At 41.1% G+C, this 21,094-nt stretch overlaps 3 protein-coding genes across 4 annotated transcripts; all 3 read left to right on the top strand.

Moving 5' to 3' along the window:
* Positions 1-756: 756 nt before the first annotated feature.
* Positions 757-6,399, top strand: LOC131105640 (uncharacterized). Its single transcript, XM_058053994.2, has 7 exons — positions 757-874; positions 1,676-1,863; positions 1,934-2,053; positions 2,157-2,213; positions 3,461-3,682; positions 5,579-5,707; positions 5,798-6,399. Exons 2-7 carry the CDS (start codon positions 1,687-1,689, stop codon positions 5,855-5,857), a joined length of 765 nt encoding a protein of 254 aa, XP_057909977.2. The 5' UTR covers positions 757-874; positions 1,676-1,686; the 3' UTR covers positions 5,858-6,399.
* Positions 6,400-7,477: 1,078 nt separating this feature from the next.
* LOC144898465 (uncharacterized) lies at positions 7,478-12,856 on the top strand. Its single transcript, XM_078790457.1, has 7 exons — positions 7,478-7,866; positions 8,167-8,291; positions 10,859-10,969; positions 11,095-11,151; positions 11,222-11,377; positions 11,460-11,597; positions 12,677-12,856. The coding sequence occupies exons 2-7, from the start codon at positions 8,220-8,222 to the stop codon at positions 12,725-12,727; spliced, it is 585 nt and encodes a 194-aa protein (XP_078646583.1). The 5' UTR covers positions 7,478-7,866; positions 8,167-8,219; the 3' UTR covers positions 12,728-12,856.
* A 2,027-nt stretch (positions 12,857-14,883) lies between these two features.
* LOC131105341 (membrane-spanning 4-domains subfamily A member 8-like) lies at positions 14,884-19,782 on the top strand. Of its 2 annotated transcripts, XM_078790456.1 has the most exons (6): positions 14,884-14,998; positions 16,848-16,958; positions 17,025-17,081; positions 17,150-17,299; positions 19,456-19,572; positions 19,647-19,782. In XM_078790456.1, the coding sequence occupies exons 1-6, from the start codon at positions 14,942-14,944 to the stop codon at positions 19,737-19,739; spliced, it is 585 nt and encodes a 194-aa protein (XP_078646582.1). In that variant the 5' UTR covers positions 14,884-14,941; the 3' UTR covers positions 19,740-19,782. The 2 variants fall into 2 exon arrangements, with proteins under 2 accessions (XP_078646582.1, XP_078646581.1); XM_078790455.1 differs by having other exon boundaries at positions 16,848-17,081.
* Positions 19,783-21,094: the final 1,312 nt, after the last annotated feature.

Below are 21,094 nucleotides of genomic sequence, written 5' to 3'. Positions count from 1 at the left end.
TCTCATCAGTTTCTCTTTTCTTTGAGGTGATTGGTCGGGGCACAAGCATGGAGGCCGTGAGTGCAGGCCAGAGGCTGATCACCTTGATTGGGCTCTCCCAAGTGTCACCTGGGGGGGTTAACTGGGTAGTTGTTGGGTAATCTAAGTTGTTAAATGTAATCTAGTGCTTAAAATGTATATAGACAGTGAAACTTCAGTGTGGTAATATTGAAAGGCTTTTGTAACATAAAAGAAGGGTGTTCTAAATGTAAATATGGTATCTTTTAGACAACTTGCCTCACCCTCTCATTGGTGAATTTTGGTTGGCCTTTCACTGGTAAAAGGGGCTGGGTGAATCGTTGGCGAAGAGGCCTGTTGTGTGTGCTGGGAGAAACGCTATTAAGAGGCCATTTTTCCAACTTAAAATCTTACAGTGAGGTCTCAAAAATGTTCCTCTTTTCACCCATCAAAATTATTTCCCCCATGTCCGTCGGGGGCTGTGTAATTTTCTGATGTGCCTTCCATGTTTTATCTGTTTTTTTTCTTATGTGTGTGTGTTTTCACTTTTAGGTTGGACGTTTCAGTCGCCAATATATATGCTAGGTAAATTACCTTATCGGTATCTCTGCATGCTGTTGTTGTCTTTCCAAACGATAAATATAACCAGAATGGGGGAAAAACTTCCCAGAATAAAATATTGCCACTATCAACGGTTATAAATGTTCGAATCCCCACTACAGAGCGGCATGAACAGCCAATAATGTGTCTTCCGGCTAGAAAAGAGGGAGGCGAAACCGGAAGTGAAAGGTCTTTCTGGGTCATCACAAACGGACTCGATCGGGAGTTCTACTGACTTTTCTACTGGATTTAAATCTACAGAAACTCACCCAAACAGGTATGTACTCTTCTGTTTTGTTAAAACGTGTATACCTTAACTACCATTTGTTAGGCTAACCCCTGCTTGGTTCGACAGAGCTTTCTTGAACATTTTGGCATCTTTTTGTATTATTATTTTTATTATTATTAGTATCTTATTAGGACACCTACAAATGCGCCTTTCAGGCGAAATTACAGCAAAACTATCGTCATTTCTAATCAAATCGGATAAGATGTCGAAATGCAAACAACGACACATGATTTCCCGTCTAAACAATTCTGCTGGCTCCGCCCACTCATGTAATACTAAATACTATATTTCTATCATATTCAAATGTCTCGAGTGTTGTCCTAGCGCAAGACAAGAAATAACATTAAGAATACGCATTTAAATGTGTGTGTTAAGGTTGTTGTCAAAGAGGGGAAAAAAGCATCCACTGTACTTCAGATTATGGCCAGAGGTGGCAGCACCGATGTAATGATGCAAATGTAGCCCCCCCAAAAAACTGCATCCACACCTATTTGTGAAAAGATAATATAAAAATACAACAATATAAGACTTTGACAATAACAATATAATTATTCCCCTTTATTATATAAACTAATCTCATTCAAATATATATACATATGTAGCAATATGAGCAGAAAATTGATGTTTGTGAAAATAAACACAGAAGAGAAGTGTAAAAAATACCACTCTTAGCACGTTAGTATTGATCTGATACTGATAGCACCTGTGGTATTGATGTGCCCATATTCTTTGCCAATATTTGTCATATTAAATAAAGTGGTATATTAACATATTACCTTCCCTCCTCAGGACCAGGCAGGATGTCTTTGACTATGACACGGACTAATGAGGTCACTGTCCTGACGCTGACCTCCGACTCCAAAAGTCGCTGGCCCCCTTTGTGCCAAATCTTCTGCAGCCTTTGCTACAGCCCCTTTTGCTGCTCCGTGTCCCAACACCTCAAGACGGTCATGGGAGCGTCCCAGTCAGTGCTGGGGGTGAGATTTAAGTGCAGGTGGGCCATACGCTGACACCCGCCAGTCAAAGTGATGCATGTCCTCTGTCTAGGCACTTCATATCATGGTTGGCTTGCTCCACATCGGCCTGGGAACCATCCTCCTATGCTCGGGACCTGGCTCCTGGTGGCAAATGGATGAAAGTGCATTTCCTGAGTGGCTGGGAGGATTGGTAAGACACTTGTCCTTTCCAGCTGCACTTCAGCATTATTGACCTTCAACCTCACTTAACACGTGTTCAAATTGTCATACAACATCATCTTGGTCTTTTGTAGTTCATCATATTCGGCATCTTCTGTATTTTGTCTGAGAAGTACCCGAGTCCATGTCTGGTGAGTAGCATTCTCCTTCTGTCGTATCATTCATTGTTAGCGCTGTCCAAACGTCTTCAAGTGAGGCCCGCATATTAATGAAAATGCAGCGGAGCCACTTTAATACAAGTTGTACACACATTTGTACCATTTCTACAACATCTGTTGTGATACAAAACGTGGTATAATGAGCGTAACGGATGGCAGCAACCACACTCCCTGACACCTTAAGACAGGGGTCTCAAACTCAATTTACTTGGGGGCCACTGGAGCTTGGGTCTGGGAGAGACTGCGCCCGCATCAGGTTTTCAAAAAAAAAAAAAAAACGCATTTATTAAAAACAAAAAAATGTAAAAAACTTTGCTTTGGTTCCAATTTTCTACCCTAACCCTAAAACATTCCACTGTTCTCAAATATCTTACTTTTTATTTTTCTACACAAAATAAGATGAAAAATAAACAAATCAAGAATAAAGAAAATCAATCAATCAGTAATAAATAAATAAATATAATTGTAATAATAAAACAGTAAATAATAAAAACCACATATAGTTGGTGGGTTGACAAATTATTTTTTTCAGTTTAAAATGAACAAATCATTATTAGAGCCCTGTAGACATGACAAAACACGACTATAGTCACATTTATACTCTTTTTATTTACAACATATTGCGCAACTGCAGGGTCTTGAGACACATGCTAACTCGCAAACTAGAGAGCTAGCGACCTGAACGGTAGCCTTCAAGTTATTTCCTTTAAACTTAAATAGCCAAAAACTTACCACTTCCACACGGATAGGGAGGATAACTATTAACAGTTATTTAACCTCTAACATGAACATTAATCAAACATAATAATTTTTTCTGGGTACATGATATCCTACAGCATTAACAACATTAAAACTTTCATATCAAGGCGGGGGCCTCAAACTAGTGTCCTGCGGGCCAAATGTGGCCCGCGGGCCGCGTGTTTGAGACCCCTGCCTTAAGCGCTGCACTGGATTTAATTCAATGGCTGTCTCACTCAACTCTCATTGTGATGACTTTCTTCAGTGTAGTCGCACACGACTATGTATTCTTTGTATATTTTTTTCATTTTATTTAGCTTGATGGCTAGTGCTCTAAACTCTGTGAACCTGTGTGAAATGGAAGGCTGCGTGAACCAGGCGGGTTACACAAGGACCGCATGCAGGACTTGTGATGGCTGCCCCCGACCCCCCCCTCCTCCCAATTTGTATCTTTAACAACTATTATGTCATTTTGTTTTTAGATCATCGTCAATGTGATCCTGAACCTCTCAGGAATTGCCTTTGCCATTGCCGCCATCGTACTCTACTCATTGAACTTGGCAAATACAAGCCTGTGGAGCATTTGCGAGCGCTACGACGACAATGATTATTACTGGAGGAGAAGGAAGACCCCGAGCCCGACCATGAGTCCCAGTGAGGAATATATGAAGCAGAAATGCTTGGAGGGAAAAGGCCTCATTCTTGTAAGTGTCCGTGTCGCCGAGGTGGATTTTCTGATGTTGACCACGTTGGTACACGTCCAAGTTCTTCCAATTTCAAAACCATTTTCTCATAGGCAGGGCTCGACAATAACGATGTACCGATGGCCCGGGGCAAGTTAAAACAAAATTTGGGCAAGTAAATCTAATCAGTGATATTCCCGTCGGGCAAGTGCACTTTGGCATGCCATACTGCCAAGAGTTTTTTTTTTAAAGCGGTTCTTGTTGGGTGTTGGTAAAACACGGACTGTGTAATTCCGGTGGTAATTTGCAAAGCAATCCTTGCAAATCTTGAAATGGACCAATCAGAATCGTTTATTTAGACCGCGGCCCGTAATCCACAGTCCGCGTTTTACCCACACCCGTTGTTCGCGATCAACCAATCAGCGATCGTTTGACTACGAAAACATCCATCATGGCGTTGCGGCCAACATCGTCTAATTCTGAAGGAAACAGCAAAAAGTGATGAACCAGTGCCTCCTAAACAAGTATTTTATTAGCGGCAGCAAATCAAATGATGGCACAGGTGAGTGAATCACATTGCTGTGACAATTTGAAGTGGTCACAATGAAACACCACCCATTAGATCCAATACCAAGTGCTGATTTTGCACAAGCTACAAAATCTAGCGCTTCCATTTCTCTGTGGATTTTTCTCACCTTTGCTTCACAAATTATTGTTTGACCATTGAGCTTTTTTTTCTGGATTTAAAAACACATTACTAGTACACAAATGTGTCTATTCAATAATGTTTCATTGTGGTGCACAACTTATAAATATCACTGCTTACTACGACTACCATGTATAAGGTATTATTTATTTTATTATTTTATTTATTTGAGATTCTCATGTGATGCCACAAAAAACTACATGATATCATTATGGCAGTCTTTTCATTTTACATGGGGCAAGTAGTTCTCACCTTAAGGATTCCCTATGGGCAAGTCATTTTGGTTTTTAATGTAGAGCCCTGATAGGCTATAATGTCAAGTCAGTTTATCTGTTCCAGTGTCAAACTGTCACCACCCTAAACCCTTGAACTGTACAGGCAACGTGTTCAGTCAAATTTGAGCAATGTTTAGCTCTCACGGAAGAATACCGTAACAAAAACATACAAAAGGGCTTGTGGCCGTGCAGCGTTCAGAGTCGCGGGGTTGGCTATTACTGGCGGCGAGCAACAGCTCACACTGTTAGCTAGTTTGCAAGTGACCACAACAGGAAGACGGTCTACAGCCAATCAGGATGCAGAAGACTACAACACAAAGCACTAAAATTGCAATTACAAAACAGCGAGTCTGCGAAAAGTCAACCCCGATGGCATGCAGGAACATGATTGTTCTTAAAACGGGTATCTTCATGAGGGTGATGGGTGGACAAGAGGTGGGGTACATCTGTGGTACTTTCACAGAACTTCAGCAACCACAAGCTTTTACTTTGTTACAGTAAGCTCCAGTTCTAGTTCTAGGGGTGTCACACTTTCTCAAGTGGCCATTGCTGATACCCTTTTGTGATAGAGAGAAAAAAGTGAATATACCTCATTACAAAAGTCATTGTTTGATTAGCATTGATTTGGCTGTAACGATATAATGTGAACTTCTCTTTTAACAACAAAACTGAATGTTTCATGAATATATTTTTATAAAACTGTGATAGAGTGAAGCAGGATTACTGTTGTCATCAATAAGGTCTCAGGTGGGTGTAAACCCAGCTCACGTTTCCTATTAGCGAGTGAACAATCAAACACTTGGTGAGTTCTGCATCATTTTATAATAATAGCAATGCAGAAAAAATTAAAATAATAAAGGTAACTTCTAATGGATTTGTTTCCCCAAGCAGGTACTGTTTATTAGTCATGACTTGTCCTGGTCTGGCTTCTATTAGGTGCTCCTGAGATCCATCAACGGCGTTCTGATTGTGCTGTCCGTGCTGGAGCTCTGCCTCGTCATCAGCTCCTCCGTGTTGGCCATCAAGGCTCTGACGTGCAGCAGCAGCAGCAACCGAGACAAGAAGGTAGAAAAGTTAGCCATTTGTTGTTTGTGTAAGACCACAATAGCTGCTTCACGAATGTCTTCATGCATCCATGGATGTTCTTCTCCCTAGAGCCTCGACGATGCAGAGAAATACACCCCGCTTCTGGAGGAAAACAACCCTTCCGCCTAAATAGAAATCTTTTTATCCTGCCGTACATTCCAAAGTGATATCAAGATGTTTTAGCCAATCTAAGAACTCAGCTCCTCTGAAGAATGCACTTTATACCTTATTTAGATTTCCTAATTTGGACTTTTTATTTCACAGTGACTATTTATTCATTGGCTTCAACAAGACTTTCAGTAGTAATCCCTCACCACACCACACGGCGTGTCACTAGGTTTCAATATATATATTAATTTCTTTTCTAAATGAAGCATTTTCAAACAAAAAACGGTAAAATAAACAAAAATACAAATATAAGGAATTAATAAAACTCATTGGAAAAACACATAATATGCAGTAATCAGTAATATTCTATTATGTTACATTGAGGAGACAACTGCCATCATAAAAAGTACCAAACCGGAAATGTACTCTAGTATAATAAATTAATAAGGAATCCTACTTTGCCTAAATTTCGTCAATAAAGATTGTTTTCTTATTTTTAAATGCAATTTCTGGCCTCGTTGTCAAAATGAATGAAACAATAAAACACCTGTCCGTGTTCAAAAGCTGTGAATTATTTTCCAGAAACCTGAAGTCCATAAAACAGAAATCAGGGGTGCTCCGATCATGTGAAAAAGGACTGGATCAACATCTTCCGATGCTTTAAAACGGCCATCCCCTCCGCCGATCGGCTCCGCCCTCGCTACAGCATCCAGAACAAGCATGCGTGCCGCGTGTGCATGGGACTTCCTGTCTCTGGGAGAGTCATATACAGAAGTCCCGCAGCCTGCAAACCACTCAAAATTAGTCAACGTATCCTTTACTGTCTGAATGTATGAGTAGCAAGATAGCTGTGTCTTTTGTAGTCTAGAATAGTGTCAGTGTGCATGAGTGCCACCAGCACTGATGTGCTGTGGTTCATTGGGTGGAAAAAATTAATTTGAGCAGTTACTGTGACATTGTGAAGCAGAGCAACATTCATACCTATGGACAATTTGGAGTGGCTAATTAACCTAGCATGTTTTTGGAATGTGGGAGGAAACCGGAGTACCCGGAGAAAACCCACGCATGCACGGGGAGAACATGCAAACTCCACACAGAGATGGCCGAGGGTGGAATTGACCCGGGTCTCCTAGCTGTGAGGCCTATATATAACCACTCATCCAACGTGCAACCCAATTTTCACATTTTTTAAGTATTTTCATTTTTTTTTAGTACATTTTCAACTCTTAATTATGATTTTATTCCCATTATATTCTGATTTTATTCTTGTAATATTACATTTTTATTTGATTTGTTTCTCATATTACACTACTAGCATTGTGGAATTTTTCCTCATAACATTATGATGTTATTCTTGTGAAATTACAACTTTTTTATCTTAATATTTTATATTTAATTATTGATTTATTTATTTATATTATATTTTTGTAAACTAACTGCTGATTTTTCTGTTTTGCTTTTAGCCAATAAAATTAAAACTGGCCAAATAATTTTGGCCAATAAAAAAACCGCCATAGGACACACATTGGACACCTTGGTGCTTAAAGGTGAAATTTTGTTTTTGTAAAATGGAACATATAATAATCCAAGTTAGTGTACCCCTCCTCTGGGAACTCTGGGAACCCTGGGAACTGTGGGAAATGTTCCATCTCACCTGCAACCACCCAACTGAGGGCCCAAATTGTCACTGGGGTGGCCAAAGTGAGGCCGCCACTGCAGTTAAGAGCAATGAAGATGGGAGTGGTGTGCTGAGGACATGTTTTCAACACAGAGTTTCAGGATTCTTAATATTCAGGATTGGTAATACCAAGGTGTGTTTACCATGAGTGTGTTTTTATGATGAAATCACGCCAAGTGCTGCATATTGGCATGTAGACGTGTGTACTCCTAGACCTCTTGCACCGCCTATTGATGGAGCTTTTATTCTGAAAAATCAGAGGGGTTCGAGGTGGAGTGGAGCTGCTGGGTAAAAAAAAAAGAAAAAGACGGAAGGAAAGGATTTGCAGCAGCACCACGCTCCACGCTATTAAGTGAGTTTCTCTTGTTTTTCTATTTTGTGTTGTTTAGTATGTGTTAAATGTTGTATATTTAATATGATCTGACACGTTAAGACGGCTTTCATTTATTCTAAACACTTGAACAAATAAGGAGAAAATGTGTTGCTGCATTTAAAAGTTGTGTGCTTTTAAACCCCGCAGGCAGGGAGTTGAACAAATAAAGATTTTTTTCTTCCATAATACATCAGCATATTTGGACTCGATAACGTGGTTAAACATCACACCAGGGCATTCATGCACTGAGCCTTTTTTCCCCTCTTTTTGTTATTTCAGGTGTGTGTCGAAGGGCAAGGAGGATTGTTTGATTGGCAGCTGACAGCGACAACATGTTAGCATCCCCGTGTCCCATCCTGACCGCTTCTTCCCGCACTGACAGCAATGTTGTGTCTGCTCTCGGGGTAGGAAACACTACATCGCAAATGAAAGCAATATCCTTACATTTTACTACAAGGGTGGCCAGGGGTGACCCTGAAGCCTGATTCAGCACATGGATCTTTAATATTGGAAGCTGTGTGCAGCAGCATGAGTGGGCATGTAAACCAAGGAGTGTAGAGTTAGTACAGAGTACCAACTGGCATCAAGTACCTTGGTATTACCAATCCTGAATATTAAGAATCCTAAAACTATGCTTTGAAAACATGTCCTAAGCACACCGCTCCCGTCTTCATTGCTCTTAACTGCAGTGGCGGCCTCACTTTGGCCACCCCAGTGAAAATTTGGGCCCTCAGTTGGGTGGTTGCAGGTGAGATGGAACATTTCCCAGAGTTCCCAGAGGAGGGGTACACTAACTTGGATTATTAAATGTTTCATTTTACAAAAACAAAATTTCACCTTTAAGCACCAAGGTGTCCAATGTGTGTCCTATGGCTGTTTTTTTATTGGCCCGTGAGGGAAAAAAAAGCAAGGGGGGAAAATATAATCAAAATATTAAGACAAAAAAGTTGTAATTTCACAAGAATAACATCATAATGTTATGAGGAAAAATTCCACAATGCTAGTAGTGTAATATTACGAGAAACAAATTAAATAAAGCTGCAATATTACAAGAATAAAGTCAAAATATAATGGGAATAAAGTCATAAAGAGTTGAAAATGTACTAAAAAATGAAAATGCTGAAAAATGTGAAAATTGGGTTGCATGGTGCTTGAGTGGTTAGCGCGTATAGGCCTCACAGCTAGGAGACCCGGGTTCAATTCCACCCTCTGGCATCTCTGTGTGGAGTTTGCATGTTCTCCCCGTGCATGCGTGGGTTTTCTCCGGGTACTCCGGTTTCCTCCCACATTCCAAAAACATGCTAGGTTAATTAGCCACTCCAAATTGTCCATAGGTATGAATGTGAGTGTGAATGTTGGTTGTCTATATGTGCCCTGTGATTGGCTGGCCACCAGTCCAGGGTGTACCCCGCCTCTCGCCCCAAGACAGCTGGGATAGGCTCCAGGATGACCGCGATCCTCGTGAGGATAAGCGGTAGAAAATGAATGAATTAAATGTGAAAATCAATAGCAGAAATGCGGCTAGAAAAATATTAAAGTGTAAATTTATGAAAATACGGTCAAATTATTAAGAGAAAAAAACTCCTAATTTTACAAAATAAACTTGTAAAATTAGGAGTTTTTTCTTTCCTTTTACACCCCCTGGCCACCCTGTACCTCCGCCACTGGCAATATGGTCAAAATATTAAGAGAAAAAAAAACCTCCTAATTTTACAAGTTTATTTTGTCTGCTACTAAAATGACATCATTTTTGATACTAAGAAATGCAGCTAGAAAAAATGAAAGTGTAAATTTATGACAATACGATCAAAATATTAAGAGAAAAAAAACTCCTAATTTTACAAGTTTATTTTGTAAAATTAGGATTTACGACAATACGGTCAAAATTTGTCATAAAGAAATGCAGCTTTTGTAAAATTTTGTAAAATTAGGAGAATTAGGAGGAGAAAAAAACTCCTATTTTTACAAGTTTATTTTGTAAAAATATTTTTCTCTTAATATTTTGACCGTATTGTCATAAATTTACACTTTCATTTTTTCTAGCTGCATTTCTTCATACCAAAAATGATGTCATTTTAGTAGCAGACTTGAAATATTAAAGGAAAAAAGTAACTTTTTAAAAAAAGTCCCAATATTATAAGAAGCCTGTTGTTATACCGCTTTATTGACGTTATTTATTGATTCCTTTTACTGTTTCTTTTATTGTATTTCTCCAATATTCGTCTGTCAGGTTCAAAACCCCGACACTTGTAAAAAACACTGCCTGTACAAAAGAAGACACAGAGAGGTGAGTTTTTTTTTACTTGCAAGGAGAGTGATCAGGAACCGTTCAGTAACAATTCGCCACCTCACTCTGAAGCAGCTCCTGCCCTATTGCCTTTTTATTGAAGGAAGGCCCTGGTTACAATCAGGTTTCAATGGCTGAGGGAAGGGGGGTTTAATTATTCCAGTTGAAACCAGTTTCTTCCCACAACATGTTATCCATAATGTGTGGATATCTCATCCTTGGCATGTGATTCTCTGGGGACACACACACACACACACATACCCTTTGAGGTCATATCTACTTCTGACCTGTGCCTATGTCCCCTGAGGGTGTTAAAACTATCTGCTGAGGAATGTTCTGTCATGTTCTGTTTTCCCTTAATCATGATGTACACCACAAGTGCAGGCGTCACAGCATTAATCTTACATTGTTATGTGAGTGATATGAAGCACATGTACAGCGTTAATCTTACTTTGTTATGTGAGTGATACGAAATGTTTGTAGGTCATAAGAAAAATAGGTCATAAGAATATAGTAAAAATAGGTCATAAGAATATAGTAAAAATAGAATAACTTTATGTACAATTCTTCCAACATCGTCCCAGTACAGCCCAGTAAGAAACAGGCCATGGCCACACTTTGGATCCGGCTGTCTTTGACCACAATTAACTTCATTAAGGCTTCGTTGTTCTTGGTGCCTTACAGACCGCACAAATCATGGTGGGTGTGTGCAACATCGGCCTGGGCCCTGGAAGAACCAGTACCAGTCCTGCTGATTTGACCAGTTTAGGCGCCGCCTACTGGCTGGGTGCTGTGGTACGTGGTCGATTCCGACGCAGGTCGGAATCCTTGTATGGGGTTTGCATGATCTAACAGCGACAAGCAGTATCAAAAAAAGAGCATGGGTTGATTTTTCAAATGTCTTTTCTTAACCTCAATAGTTCATCATAACAGGGATTCTGTCAATCTTGGCTGGACAGTTCCCGCCCCCCTGCTTGGTGAGACCTCCTCACAGTCAAGTCTCTTCAGGAGCTGATGAAATAAAAGACTTTTTGGATTCTTTTCCAGAGGTGCTTTACTGCGTTAATGAACCTGGTTGGAGCTTTATTCGCTGTGGCGGCCTTGGTGCTCTACGCCATCGATGTGGAAAATGCATCCATCCTGTGGATGTGCGGAGGAAGGCTTCACGATGACAACTGCAAGGCGGTGGCTCTCTTGGCTCAGGTGGAGTTAATCCTCTTCCAAATGAAGTCTTTTTTTAATGTGAGGATTAAATGGTGCTTTTAACATGTGCATCCTCCATCAGAGGTTGCTGACGGTCATGGATGTCACTTTGATGATCCTGGCTGTTCTTCAGCTTTACATCAGCGCCAGGCTGTCCACCATGGTCATCAAGGCTCGGACCTGGGTGACCATGGACCTGGTGTCATCAGAGCATAGATTGGTAGGATTTCCTTGCTAAGGTCATTCATTCATTTTATACCGCTTTTTCCTCACAAGGATCGCGGGGGTGCTGGAGCCTATCCCAGTTGTAGGGAGCAGCCAATCACAGGGCACATATAGACAAACAACAATTCACACTCACATTCATACCTATGGACAATTTGGAGTGGCTAATTAACCTAGCATGTTTTTGGAATGTGGGAGGAAACCGGAGTACCCGGAGAAAACCCACGCATGCACGGGGAGAACATGCAAACTCCACACAGAGATGGCCGAGGGTGGAATTGACCTGGGTCTCCTAGCTGTGAGGCCTATACGCGCTAACCACTCGACCACCGTGCACCCCAATTTTCACATTTTTCCAAGTATTTTCATTTTTTAGTACATTTTCAACTCTTTTTTATGACTTTATTCCTATTATATTCTGACTTTATTCTTGTAATATTACAGCTTTATTTGATTTTAAAAATGTACTAAATATGCTGTGTGCTTGATTTTAACTTTATTGTTAGCTAGCCAAAATATGAGCAAATACCTTCAATACCTATGGACAATTTGGAGTGGCTAATTAACCTAGCATGTTTTTGGAATGTGGGAGGAAACCGGAGTACCTGGAGAAAAGCCACACATGCACGGGGAGAACATGCAAACTCCACACAGACATGGCCGAGGGTGTAATCGAACCCTGGTCTCCAAGGTGTGAGGTCTGCGTGCTAACCACTCGACCACCGTGCCGCCCTACAAAGTAACAAAGCAAGTAAAAATAAAAATGGGCCACATATTCTGAAATATTTCATTTATTATTATTAATCCTGCTACTGTGATTTACTGTTCATGTACAATGTGTTAATATTGAATATGAACATATGAACATATTAGCTGGTTCCTCCAGCATCCTCCCACATTGGTGAATGGTTGTTTGTCCATGTGCCCCGTGATTGGCTGGCCAACAAGTCAGCTGGGATAGGCCCAGCATACCACCGTGACCATGATGATATTTATTAGTACATGTAAAATATGTAAATATAATAATCTATGAACACGTGCGTCATGTGATGGATTTTGTGTTTATGCCAACAGGGTGTCAAAGGGGCTGCGCTGAGAGACTCTGTCATCATTCCTGTTGCCTAAAATGATCTAATTTAGCTACTTTGTGGTTGAAAAGGAAATGAAAGCCTCCCCTTTTCATACTTCTGTCACATTTGCCTTGTTCGTCATTGGGGCAGCGAGAAGAGCTTTTATTCTGAATAAACTGGTGACAGGAAGTGTTGGTTGTTCTGCTGCCGGTTATTGACTTTCCGCTTCAATCACGACAGGCAACAGCGCTTCATGATGACACAAAGACTCAGCTGGGGAAAAACACGCAAAAGTTTCAACGTTACTTTGTGATGCTTGGAATGAAACTAAAAAAAGGCAGACTTTATGGCCGCTTTAAAAAGAAAAAAAACAGACAAATAAAACACGTAATTGTTAAGCAACAATGACAAGACCAGAGTGGATCTCCTGAAGGATGCCGATGTGTTTGCCCTCACCTTTAATTGGACTATTGCTCGATTCACACACAAACCAAGCCTCTCAACAATTTTTACGTGTCGGTAAAGGTAAGTTTTTGTATATTGTTTGTTTGCAACAAGATAAATTACACAACACAACATCTGTAAGAACAATTCAGCTTTTGCTAAAAAATAATCCTTCCTGCGCTTCTGACACTCATTTAACAACATTTGATCATGTGGTTGCTGTCAAAGATCCTATATTTCACAACTGGGGTTCACAACCGGTCTCCAACTTGGACAGACATTTTCTATTTGTTTATTGTTATTATTGTTGTTTAAGCTATATGTTTGAAGCGCGTGCACCTCCCTGACTACCGCGTTTCAATTCAATTCAAACTTTATTTAGATAGCGCTAAATCACAACAGCAGTTATCTCAAGGGACTTGGGCCGTCTGTTTTTGAATGGTTGGGTTGGGAGTCCAAGGAACATAGAGGACTGTTTCTGATACATACAGTAGCATGTCAGGGCTCAGTTCTAACTATATATATATACACTATATACTATATATAACTATGTACTATAACTATATATGCTTTACCAAAGAGATGAGTTTTGAGTTGACTTTTAAATAAAGAGAGGGTGTTTGTCTCCCGAATTGAGTAGGGGAGAATCTCCCCTAAAACTACTTAAGTACTACTAAAAATTCTAGGAATTACACATAATTGTAAATTCTGGGAGTGAAGTGTTTTCTACTCTCTCATTTTCTACTGCTTATCCTTGGGGCGAGAGGTGGGGTACACCCTGGACTGGTGGCCAGCCAATCCCAGGGCACATATAGACAAACAACCATTCACACTCACATTCATACCTATGGACAATTTGGAGTGGCCAATTAACCTAGCATGTTTTTGGAATGGGGGAGGAAACCGGAGTACCCGGAGTGAAGTTCTACTGGGTTAATAGGGTTCTAGGAGCCAAGCTATACTGGTTCCTGATTGTGTAGTGCTTTATATGGAAGAAGGTGAATTTTAAAGTCAGTTCTAAATTGGACAGGTCGCCAATGTAGTGAGGCGGGTGAGATACGATCTCTTCATTCTGGTTCCAGTTAAGACTGGTGTATTTTGGACTAAGTGAAGGGTCTTTAAAACTTGCTTAGGGCAGCCTGTTAGCAGAGTTTGAATAATCCAACCTGGAGGAACACGTTTTTTGGCATCTAGTAATGGCAGGATTTTTCAGTTTCACAAATGGAAGAATGCTGATTTTGACATCCATCAGTTTTCTGTATCGACGATCCTTATTAAGGTGGCAGGGCTATACTGGAGTCCATTCCAGCTGATTCCAAAGGACAAGGGCAGGTCGCCTTTGTTTAAAATAAACCTGCCAAAATGCTAGTGAAAGTGACAGGAATGTTTGGCTGTATTAAAAAGGAGGTACTTCAAAAGCACTTGCCAAAGATCCTCTATGACTGGAGAGCTCTGCCATTTGTAAGGATTGACCATAAAAATGGTGGTTAGAGATCCTCTATAATCAGGAGTTCCCAACCACAGGACCTGCTGGTCCATGGAAAACATTCAGAAACAGATTTTAAAAGCTTTGTATTGATTATTGATCATATATCGACTCCATGCTCGTGCCAACAGTGACGGTGTTCGTTTTGTACTTTTAATTTCATGTTGTTGGAAGCTACTTTTCTGTGAGCCTTATTTTGTGCAATCAAACTGGATATTTGACATGGTTTCTGTCTTTGCTTTATGGACATGTCCTCCTCCTTGATGTGTGTTGCAGTGACCAAGACAAGGGTGTGAAGAGAAGGTGCCCTCAGCTGCGTCAGGTGTTGAAGGCGGTCCAATGAGCTGCTTGCCTTGTACAGCGGTGACCTGGGCAGAGGTCACAGCCATTCTCGGGGTATGAGATCATTCACCTCTACAGAAACACTTACCATCTCATTTGTGAAAAAAATCTCCTGACAAAACTTGTGCTGCACATCATCATGCAGCATTCCTGCGTCCACCACTTCCTGTATATAGTATCTACACTTTCTTCGTTCAGTAGTTTTGTTTTGAGCTACGAGCTATTACAAGTTATAAGATGCACCACCCAAATAGTATTTGACTAAGCTAAGCTTTAAAGGGGACCTATTATGCTTTCTGCACTTTTCTGACCTATAAATGTAGAATAAATGACCCTAATAACCATAATAAATGTAGAAAATGAATGAATGAATACAATTAATACATTTCTGGAGAGACTAGAAATACATGTTTTTGTGTTTTCTGGCACTAATCTTTTAACAAGATGACTCAAATGGTGTAACTTTGCTTTTCATTGCATATAATGGTTATATTCTGGTTCTATATTTCAGATATCCAATATCAATTTAATATGATTTAAGCATATGATTTTAAAAATGTTTAGAATGTAATGTATACATTAAAATAGAAAGCTGTTTATGTGGCGGTAAAGTAAGTTTGTAAATACTGCATAATTTAGTAAATTTTAATAAATATTTGAGTTTAATTTGCAAAATATATCACTAATATATATTCATATCATATCAGTGTTTTTAGTTTTTATTACAGCAAAACAATGTTGTTTGCTCAGTGTGTTTCCATTGTGTTTAATAGAGTTTGATGTAAAATTAACAACAATTTTCTGCAAATATTACATGAATAAAATGTGAAATAACAAATTACCCATATTGATTTAAGAAAAAAATTTAGCAAGATTCAAGTGTATTCTTTCTGTAAATTGTAACAGTTTTAAACTGTAAAATTTACAGTTTAGCCTGTAAGACTGTTTACATTTTTACAGGATGTTTCTGGCAACCACAGCTGCCAGTTTTTTTTTCCTAAAAACTACGGAATTTTTTTGACAGTGCACTCATTGTTGGACACACTTTGTCAGAGGCCAGACATGAGGGCACCTCGTGGACTCAACAGCATCCGACATTAATGCAACTTTCCCGCCGCTGCTTCTGGCTTCAGCAACAGTTTGGCGGATATTTCACACAAACAGTCCCTCTGGCAAATTCCCTTCTGCCTGAGTTTGCCTCGTAAACAGAAGCAGGGATTGGCTGAGAGCAGAGAGTGTATGGCGGCTACAGCCACGCCCATAAGGAAGCCCGATCCCCTGTGACATCACAAAGGAATGCTTTAGCCACGCCCTCTGAAAACAAGCAATTTGAGCCAGCCAAACCTCTTTATCTGAAACTTTGTCATGGTTTAACATGAAAATACAACATTGTAACGACATTTATAGGTCAGAAAAGTGGAAAAAGCATTATAGGTCCCATTTAGAGCCCACTGTAGTTGGTAGAATATTACAATTGAAAGGATTGGTGAGCATAGGCGTTAAGGTTTATTGATAAACTGCTGTTGAATTTAACTGCTTTTAAACATGTACTTGTTGTATTTACCGCGTGTGTTTGCCAACGGCACAACAAACGTACAAAGACCAAGATGCTACATCATTTGAGGACTACGTTCTGAGATATTTTTGGAAATTTTTTGTTGGATTTTTCCCAATTTTGCCATTGTATCCTTCGCCCCACCTCAAGTTGCCAAAAATGAAAGACGTGAGCACCATATCTATAGTTTGCATATTTGTTTGTATGCTTCATACCAGCCAGTGTGACTGTTCAAAAGTACATCGTAAAAAAAACGTAACTCCCTGATGCTTTAAAGAGCGGCGCTGGACGGCTAATTCCAGTGGACCAGTGTTGGTGTCGCCTAGTCGGGGTGCTTTGTCTTTGCAGACGGTTGAGATCCTGGTGGGCATGTTCAACATCGGACTTGGGCCGGGAAGGGTCTGGCATGAACCTTTGGATCTGGCCAGTCTGGGAGCAGCTTATTGGCTGGGCGCTGTGGTGAGGTCATTACGTTCGCTTTGTCCAGGCTTGCCTCAAGCAACATTTGAAATGAATTTTCTGCAGTTTGTCATAGCAGGAATCCTGTCTGTCTTGGCGGGGCAGTGCCCCTCCCACTGCCTGGTGAGTCTAACCGTAAAAAGCAAATTGTTTTCATTTCTGGAGATAAACAACGTGGTTGCTGCTGTCAGGTGGGCTTTGCCGTGTTCATTAACATCATCAGCGCCATCCTGGCCATTGTGGGCATTGTGCTGTACGGCGTTGACACAGGAAAGCTTTCCCGACACTTTTTCTGCAAATTTGGACCGTACACTTGTGGAGATGGAGACAATTTTGCAACGGTAAGACTTAGGAATTATGATGAACCTGACTCATTTCTTGTAATGCAGGCCAATATTGGGTAGAAAAATGCTCCTTCCCACCAACATGTCCATCTACAAAGTAGATAAGACCAATGTTAAACACAACCTGTACACAGTAGCATTCTAGCAATGGGTCATATGGGCAACTGCCCAGGGTGGCATTCTCCAGGGGGCCCCAAGGAGGGGGGAAAAAAAATCAATTTCCTAATGCTCAGCGCTCACTAAATCCTCATCAGGTCAGATCAAACGTTCAGCACGTGATGTGGATGAAACCAAGCAAGTTTTGAAGGGGGAAGGTGCCGCTGGACATCAGCCTTCAGGTTAATTACAAGGTAAAAAAATTTAACTTACACCAGTAATTGCTCAAAAATAAAACACATTTCATTAAAATTATATCATATTAATTATATTGTATAACTGAGTTCACAAATTATATATTTTAGAAGCTGAAACACTATTGAGGGAAAAAATGAGGGAATTTTGAGCCTACGAGTGGGTTTAGCCTTGGCTAATGCTGCTAATGACAAGAAAACATGGAAAAGACAAAAGTCAAATCCATCAGGTGCACAATTTAGAAAGAAGAAGAGAAAGCGGCCAAAGATAAAGTATTACATGAATAAGCTAACGTTACTTGGCGGCTATACACTATGTTCATTTATTTTCTTGAATGACAATTTGAATTGTGTGAATGTGGATTTAACCCTTCGATGCACGAGTGACTGGACCCTACACTCTGTCATAAGTGGGTCAAAAATCACCCATACTAGAATCAATGCCTTTTTATGCCAATTTTGCCATTTTGGTTAGGAATAATCACTTGTATGATATTTAGTATTATATTTAGAACCACACAAGAATGATTCCATGTTAGAAACATCTTCAATTTTCACTTTTTTACATCTTTGAAAAAGAAAATGACCCCGTACAACAATAGAAAATGGGAGGATCCATTGTGTGTTGCATAAAGGTAAGTTAAAAATGTGAACGGCATGATATCAAAAATGTTTTTTGAGGAATACCTGGAATATGAAATGATAACAATTTTTCATTACAATGATATTTCAAGAAAACAACCTGACCGGGTCATTTTTGACCCACTTATGCATCTAAGGCAGGGGTCTCAAACTCAATTTACCTGGGGGCCACTGGAGCTAGGGTCTGGGCAAGGCTGGGCCAAAAAAGAAACAAAACGCATTTATTAAAAACAGAAAAAAATACAAACTTTTTCAGTGCTTTGGTTCTGATTTTCTACAATAAAAGCTTTGATAAAACATTCCACTGTTCTCAAATATCTTAATTTTTATTTTTCTGCACAAAATATGATGAGAAAAAAACAAATCAAGAATAAAGAAAATCAATCAATCAGTAATAAATAAATATAATAATAATAATAAAAGGGCAAATAATAAAAACTTAAGAAACCACATATAGTTGGTGGGTAGACAAATTATTTTTTTCAGATTAAAATGAACAAAGCATTATTAGAGCCCTGTAGACATGACAAAACATGACTACAGTCACATTTATACTCTTTTTATTTACAACATATTGCGCAACTGCAGGGTCTTGAGACACATGCTAACTCGCAGACTAGAGAGCTAGCGACCTAAACGGTAGCCTTCAAGTTATTTCCTTTAAACTTAAATAGCCAAAAACTTACCACTTCCACACAGATAGGGAGGATAACTATTAACAGTTATTTAACCTTTAACATGAACATGAATCAAACGTAATATTTTTTTCTGGGTACATGATACCATACAGCATCCATATCAAACTTGCGCGGGCCGCACTAACATTAAACTTTCATATCAAGGCAGGGGCCTCAAACTAGTGTCCTGCGGGCCACATTTGGCCTGCGGGCTGTGTGTTTGAGACCCCTGATCTAAGGGTTAAGTCAAATGGAGCTTGTGAAATAAGCACATAAGCGCCTTTCAATAGTTGGAAAAAGTTGACGTTTGTTGAGGTGGAAGGAAGGGGGACAGGAAAGTGGCATTCAAACCAGAACCTCCACTCCGTGTACAGTTGATTAATATTTAATAATCATTTATTCGCCTTACGATGTCTCTGGAACAGATGATTGTTGCTGTAATGTTGCATTTTCACCTTTTTTTTTTTCCTTCTACGGTCATCAGAGGTTGATGAGAAGCATGGACATCATGCTGATCATCCTGGCTTCTCTCCAGCTGTGTGTCAGCATCAGCATGATCGTTCTGGCCGTCAAGGCTTTGGTGGTTGGGAAGAGAAACAAGGTAGTGTTAAAACGGTCAACACACCTCCATTGAACATATTCTATTCAAGATCATTATTTATTTTGTGCCGGCAGCTTGAGGAATATGTTGAAGAATTCCCTCCAGGAGTCAATCCAGGACTGAAGGCCTTCCTCCTGGACAGTCTAGGCCCAGAAGACAAACAGTAGAATATCAATGTACGTATATTGAAAGCCATGGACACACACACACACACACCCTAATAACGCTTAAATGTCCATCCATCCATTTTCTATCCCGCTTATCCTCAACTTAACCTGACATGCATGTTTTTGGAATGTGAGAGGAAACAGGAGTGTCGGGGAGAACCTACAAACTCCACATAGAGATGCCCAAGCATCGACCCAGATCCTCTCGATCTCCTGACTGCATGGCCAACATGCTAACCTCTAGGCCAGTGGACGGTGTCACTTCAATGTCGCGCTATATCATGCTCAAAAGCTATGTAAGCATTTTGTCATATCCTGGTGCTCTTGCTCTGTGCCCCAGTCTCCTCCCTGTGTTTTCTGTCCAGATCCTCTGTTCATGGCTGGAGGTGGAGCTGCTGAACGCACCTGAGGCTAATCACTCCACTGGCACTTAAGCCGACTGCTGACAGCCGGGGAACGCCGGATTATTGTACTGCTAACACTACGCTACGCATGCCGCTGCTCTTCCTCCTTGTACTTTGTTGTTTTGCGTTCAGCAGCGCTCGCCTCTGGCCAGCTCCTTTTTGTGTTTTTCCATGGTGCTCCCTTCTGACACCATCGCCTTTCGTTGCTACCTTTTGGGCCTAATGAAGCCATAAAACTTACTCACCTGTCTCCTGTCTCCGCGTCCGGGACCCAGACCCTCCAGGAGCGTAACAGAATAATCCGGCCAAAAGAATGGATCCCGGCGACGCGGACCCGGTCAAGAAGTCCCTCCGTCTCCAAGCCATGCGCCTCTCCAAACAAGAGGAACAATTCGGCGCTCTCGGCGCCAGCGTGCAGAACTTGGCCGAGCAGCAAGATGCACGCATGGCCGCCCTCGAAGCCCAGCTCCACGCTGTGCTCTCGGTTCTGCAGGCCCACCCGGCTCTCGCCACTCCTCCGGTTGCGGACGTCCCTCCGGATCCTTCCCCTCTGCCGGTGGTGCCCAGCTCGGCAGCCGTGTGCTCCCAGCTCTCGAAACCGGAGCGATTCTCCGGGGACTCAGGTGACGTGCGCACCTTCCTGACTCAGTGCGAGCTGCACTTCGAGCTCCAAGCCGCCGCCTTCCCCACAGAGCGCGCTCGAGTTGCCTTTGCCACCTCCCACCTCACGGGCAAGGCGGGCGCCTGGGCCACGGCAGAATGGAGCCGGCGCTCGGCCATCTGCTCCTCCTTCGCCTCGTTTGCAAAGGCCTTGGAGCAAGTGTTCCAACGGAATCTCCCCGGCCGCGAGGCAGCTCGGACCCTCCTGAGGCTTCGCCAAGACAGGCTCAGCGTCTCGGACTATGCGATCGAGTTCCGCGCGCTCGCAGCCATGAGCGACTGGAACCCCTC

The sequence above is a fragment of the Doryrhamphus excisus genome, linkage group LG5, assembly GCF_037039965.1.
Source record: "Doryrhamphus excisus strain RoL-2023G ecotype Guam linkage group LG5, RoL_Dexc_Guam_v1.1, whole genome shotgun sequence".
Taxonomy (NCBI): Eukaryota; Metazoa; Chordata; class Actinopteri; order Syngnathiformes; family Syngnathidae; genus Doryrhamphus; species Doryrhamphus excisus.
Note: the sequence above shows the minus strand (reverse complement) of the source record. Positions and strands in the feature narration are given on the sequence as shown.